The sequence below is a fragment of the Aptenodytes forsteri genome, unplaced genomic scaffold (genome assembly GCF_000699145.1).
Source record: "Aptenodytes forsteri isolate BGI_AS27 unplaced genomic scaffold, ASM69914v1 Scaffold286, whole genome shotgun sequence".
Classification (NCBI taxonomy): domain Eukaryota; kingdom Metazoa; phylum Chordata; class Aves; order Sphenisciformes; family Spheniscidae; genus Aptenodytes; species Aptenodytes forsteri.
The window spans coordinates 769,403-775,243 of NW_008794491.1; the positions used below are offsets into that span (position 1 = coordinate 769,403).

Here is a 5,841-nt window from a genome sequence, read left to right on the forward strand (position 1 = left end):
ACTCACGGAGTGGCGGTGCGTCTCGGCAGTGCCGCGAGGCAAAGGTCAGTAGGGCTGGCAGGGGTGCAGGAGGTCTTTGGGATGAATTGGGCAATGAATGGTGGGGTCTGCTCTGACAGCAAGGAGCAGTGGGAGCAGAGTCTGGAGAGGCGGACTCCAGAGGAGAGAGGTGGGGAGAAAAAGGATTTCCTGCTAAGAGCTTAGGGGGAGGAGAGGGCCATGTGAATGATGTCCTGGAGGGCAGGGTGGCTGTGAACACTGACAAAACAAAAGGGGCAGCATACAGCCGCACAGGGAAGGTTAACCGTGGAGCAATAACAGAAGTGCAGCTGTAGTCAGGGAAAGCAGCACTATTCCCTGTTCCCTGGGGCTGAAGGCCTAAAGGAGACTGTGCAAGGAGAAGTCAAACCAGATCACCAAACTAACTTTGTCTTTGTCAGGTCAAGACCTGAGGTCATGTTACAAGGATTACCATGGATTTGTGTGCACAAAGCTCACTGGTCATACTCCAAAGCAATTGGAAGAACTATCTGTACTATCCTTGTTTATTCAAGCCCTTTCTGTCAGGAAAAGTGATCTAAGGAGAACAGGAGCTTTGTCCCTGCAGAACTGGGATCCTTGCAGTCACTATCTCTCTCGTTATTAGCGTTCATCTCTGTGGTGTCTCCCCACGCAGGGCAAGACTGGATGTGCTGCCCGAAGGGCTGGAAACGCTTCCAAAAGAGCTGCTATTACGTGTCAGATGACAAGATGCCCTGGGCTGAGAGTGTGCAGAACTGCACTGGGATGGGCTCCCACCTGGTGGTGATCAACAGCAAAGCAGAGCAGGTATGTGCAGGGCTGAGAGAGGGGCACAGCAGCCAGAGACACAGTGCCAGGCCCTGGAGGGCACTCAGAGGCCCTCCTTGCTCCTGCAGGGGAGGGGGGATGTCCTTTCTGCATCCCTTCAGCACCGGCTTCCCTCTGCCACCAGCCCCACCCCACAGGGACTCCTGCCTCCTCCCTCTGCTTAGTCCTGCACCTCATGGACATTGCACTCTCCCTGATTTCCAGGCTTTCCTCACTAACGAGCTACGACAATCTCAAAAAGGAACGAATTACTACATCGGTCTGCGTGCACAGGTGGTGGGCCACTGGCGGTGGGTGGACCAGACTCCGTATAATGAGACGGCAGCGTGAGTATCCCCGGATGGAGAGTGCTTAGCGTGGCTCCTGGCAGTGCAAGAGAGTAGGAGAGATGTGAGGGTGTCTGTTGGTGCATGAGAGAGAGGTGAGACAAATCCCTGTGAGAGGACAATGATGGAGCAGGAGAGAGGGCTGGGTAGGACACCAGGTTGACACGTCCCCATCCATGCTGGTTAGTGGTTGTTAGTTAACTACCTGTGACGTGGCCATCAGTGCTGCAGGCACAGAAGCAGCTGCATCTCGCCAGCAGGAAGAACCCTTCGGAGATGACCAGCCTTGCCTGACCTCCATACTGCCCCCACCATGCATATGTGCACGTATATGCACAGGCCAGTGCTGTGATGCTGTGGGAGAGATGGGGCACAGGGAGAGGTCACCAGGGCTGTCCTTGCTGCGCCTCCTTCTGGAGGACAAACTTGCCCTGGAGGCAGCCACATGCCTCTGCTGGGTGTGAAGTGCGTGGGGTGAGTGGTGGTGAGCAGCTCCCCCCACCAGGACTGAGCAGGTCCCTGTTGTGCTGGCTGTAGGAAGAAGGCAGCTTTCCACATAAGACTGGTGCCAGTGGGATAGCAAAGCGGGAGGAAGGGTTCTGCTTCTGTCCGTGAATCAGCATCTGGAATTTTTCTCTCTCCCCTCCAAGCCTTGCGTCCTGCTGTGGCCCTCTCCAGCAGTGCTCTATGGGGTACGCTGGGAGTAACAGTCTGTCTCTATCTCAGGTTCTGGCGGACAGGGGAACCAAGTAATGTGGCTGTTGAGATGTGCGTTGTAATCCAGAGTACTACAGAATCACACAACTGGAATGATGCCCGATGTGAGAGCCATAATCGAATTTGTGAAGCTGCAGCAGTAACTGCGTGATGGAGCGACCCTCATCCTGAATGAATCCTGGGCTTTTGTGTCCTATTCCTTCTGAGTGGGTCTGGCAGCCACTGGCTGAAAAGAGGTTGAGTTCTCCAGGAAGAAGACACAGGAATGGAAGACAGATGTTCAGAGCTGTGATTTCCTCTGTCTCCCTGAGCAGAGGTGTCTGCTTTTTCTTGGGGCACGTAGAGAATGTCCTCTTCTTGCATTGGTTTTGCTGAATAAATATTGATTTCCTATACAAGAGAAAATACAGCATTAGGCCAACGAAAAAGGCTCTGTGCTCTGTGTGTGTGTCTTTCTCCCTCTTCCTCTTTCCCTCTCTAAGCTGCAGGTGGTTTGTATAAGCAGAATCAAAACGTGTTCCTGTGCCAGGATAGAGCCTTAGGCAACTACTGCAGCAGAAGTTGCAGCCACCCAGTGAGAGTAAACCCCCCAGAGACAACCTGGCTACAGTCCCATTGCACACAGCCAAAGCTCTGGAGGGGACTGGGCACAGGAAACCAGCTCTAGGGATAGGATGACTATTTGTTTCCATTGCTGAAAGTCTTGCCCGGGAGAGTAACAGGAGCTTGTGCCAGGAGTCTGACCTGCACATGGTTGACCAAGTATGAGGAGCTGTTCCCAGTGGCAAAATGACTGGGGCCTTCAGTGCCACCTCTAGGAAGAAGTCCTTTTCCCAACTCAGAGCTGATCCCAGACTCATCTGATGCAGCAGCCTTACTGGGAGGCCGACACCTCAGTGGTCCCTGTAAGGCCATACCTGCCCAGGCCAGACCATGCTGCAGAAGAGGCAGGAAGGGACAGGGCTCCTGTAGCATGAGGTCCCTTCCAGAAGTGCATTGCCTATTGAATTGCCTTCATGTTCTGCTGCAGACCATATGCCACCATGGATCCCACCTTTTCTCCACCCATTCCCACTTCCTGGCCCCATTTTTGTTTGCCTCAGGAAACATCATCTGCCTAAGCTTTCCTGACCAAACAGTGCCAGCTCCGCAAAGGGCACTGGTGTGCATCTCCTGCCTGTGCGATTCTGTCCTACCTATGAAAGTGAATCCTCTCTCTGTGTCCCAAAGAGAGGGGAGAATTTGTACTGGAGACAAGGTGACCAGGAGATTTGCCTTCCTAAGCCAATCGATGGGAGTAGTTCTGTGAATGGCAGGGGGTAGTGGCAGGAACTGCTGAATCCCGTAGCCCAGCAGAGGCAAGGCTGCTGCAGCTCCACGTCCCCAGCTCCAGATGGTAGTGAGACTGAGCGTGTATGTACAATATGTACATATACAGATACATATAGAAGAAAAAGAATATGTACATAAAAGCAGCCACACAGGTCAACACAGACAGAAAGCACTGATGAAAACACAAACAGCATGGGCAGTCTGATCCTGTTCCCCTCTCTGGCTGCCTGCGGGATGAAAGCCTGCTAGTAGAAAAAATATATGTTTACACATATGTAATATGGACCCCTCCAGTAGCAAGGCTTAGTCATTCAGTCTACACATAGCTGGCCCTTAAATCCCCTGGTCTTCCCTATACTCTGTCTCACGCCAGACACAATAAAAAAAAGGTCTTTCCAGTAGCTAGTCAAGACTTCTGGTCTTCCCAGTAGCTGCCTCCCAGACCCCTATGTCTGTCTGGGAGCTGGCTTGGACACCTGGACCCCTGATACATTTTCAGTGATGAGGTTCCTGGGGTTCATAATTGCCTGATGTTGTTCAACCACATAATCTGACAGGTGGGAAGATTCAGGAGTCTTTTTTTTGAAACTAGCCACCCCCACTGGTTGACGGGGGTATTTCCACTGGTGTAGTATTGACACTTGCAGGGATTTGACTTAATTCCACAGGATACTGTCAATAACACAAACCAACACAAAGCAGTGTCACAGACAGCTGCCAGAAAGTGGTGGTCAGCGGAGACTTGTGGTGGTATCAGGGAACTGGAGAAGTGCAGTGCTGGAAATGGCCTCTCTTCCCCTTCCTGGTGCTCCGGTCCTTTCCAACTTCACAGGACAGTGGTGTACCTCACGTAGAACAAAATCTTTCTCTGCTGCCACTTGAGTTAATGTCCTCCAGTGTACTCTGGTGGCAACAGGACCACTGTGTTCTTCACAGTCTCTTTGTGGCTAAGATGCTTCCCTCCTCCCCTCTTCCAACTGCTTTTTCCCAGTCCCAAGCCTCACCTTTCCTCACAGGTCCTACTTAACAGACTTCTTTCCACCATTTTCTTACTTTGCCTCGGACTCCTCCCATTCCCCTCTGACTCTGGCTGAGCCCAATGCTCTAGCTGTGAGCAGAACAGCATAATTTACCTCTTTCCCCCTATGTCATACATCTAGCCCTAGAGTTAATATGCCTCCCCTGGAGACCCACTGTTGGACAAGGAGTTTCCTCCTCTCTTTAAGGAGTTTTATGAGGGCCAAGCTCACTCCTGCAAAGCAGTGTTGTAGTCACTTGTCCCAGGGTTTGTCCCTGAGTCTGTCCTTTGCTTGATTCACCTGAGGATAACAGACGCCAGCGGTATCTGCTCCTGAGTGGTGATGATTATCACACTGGCCACTGTGCACTTGAGATCCTGTAGTTCACAGGCATTAACAGGTTTCAGCTTTCTCACTTATTGGCTTGCTTACCAACATCCTAACTCTTGCACTAGCTGCCAGCTCCTGTTAAAGATGTCTAGCAAGTATAAGGAAAATGCCTTTCTGACTGGTAGCTTCCTGCTTCCAAATGCACTGTGCTTTTGGTAACCGTGCCTAAAATTACAGAGCTTTGAATCCACCACATCGGAGGATTCGGTTTGGTTATGTGATTAGAGGATCTTCTCCCCAAACACAGAGGAGCACAGAGGTCTGATGGCAGGTAGAGGAACTGCAGTAACCTAATCAGAGAAACAGAGTACGCTCGCCTGGTTCCTCCTAAGGCTGTCACAGGACAATAATCAGCCCATGGACTGGGTGTGAAACCCATCTAGATGACTCAATGGGAGAGGCTCCCCACACCACCTGGCAGACTGAGGGGCTTTACTGCCTACAGGGGTATATGACACATTATGGGATGCTAGGAAGAGCATTTTGGGATTGTGTGAGACTTTTTATGGCATGTTGAGGTGAGGAACCAAAGGTGGGGGAAGGGAAGGATCAAGGTCATTTTGGGAAGAGGGAGCAGTCCCATGTAAACAGGTTGCTGGTCAGTACACTTGTCTGGCCACATTCTGTGCCTGATCACTGCAGTCCATCCTGTCTTCTTATCTAACTTCATTTCTGACTGTTTTCCTGGGTGACATGACTCTGTCTTGGTCTAAGTGCCAATGACAAGTGGGACCAGGGGTCATAGGGGTCCATGTATGTGTGATGCCAGTAACTGGAAAGAAGGAAACGGGTGAGAGTCGATGTGCTAGGGGCTGTGGTCTAACCGTGGTTCATAGGTGTCCATGCATCTTTGGTACAAACAATGGGAGTGAGAGAATGAGAGTCTCAGAGCCAACAACTGGAGTGGGGACCAAGAACTATAGGCACCTGTGTGTCTGGGGTGCTACCAACTGGAGAGACCACAACAGGTATGTGTTGTGTGGGTATGTATGTCAGGGCGTGATCCCTAGCTAATATCAAGATGGATCAGCTAGTGAGTAGGGTAAGCCACTTGGCAGTCTGGAATCAAGGCAGCCATAAGTTTGGACCAGCTACTGGGGAGACTTGAGGGTCTGTGGTTTGACTACCGGAGGGACCAGGAGGTCTATGCCAACTCCTGGTAAGGTCTTGGGGTTGACTGAAAGATCCACTTGCATGTGCGTGTCTGT

At 51.4% G+C, this 5,841-nt stretch overlaps 1 protein-coding gene across 1 annotated transcript in view; it reads left to right on the top strand.

Moving 5' to 3' along the window:
- Nucleotides 1-2,043, top strand: part of LOC103908548 (C-type lectin domain family 4 member D) — an 8,546-nt gene extending 6,503 nt beyond the window's left edge. Inside the window, exons 2-5 of the mRNA XM_019475028.1 lie at nt 11-44; nt 677-828; nt 1,054-1,175; nt 1,902-2,043. Coding sequence (XP_019330573.1) covers nt 11-44; nt 677-828; nt 1,054-1,175; nt 1,902-2,043 — 450 coding nt within the window. The remainder of the gene's footprint in view (nt 1-10; nt 45-676; nt 829-1,053; nt 1,176-1,901) is intronic.
- Nucleotides 2,044-5,841: the final 3,798 nt, after the last annotated feature.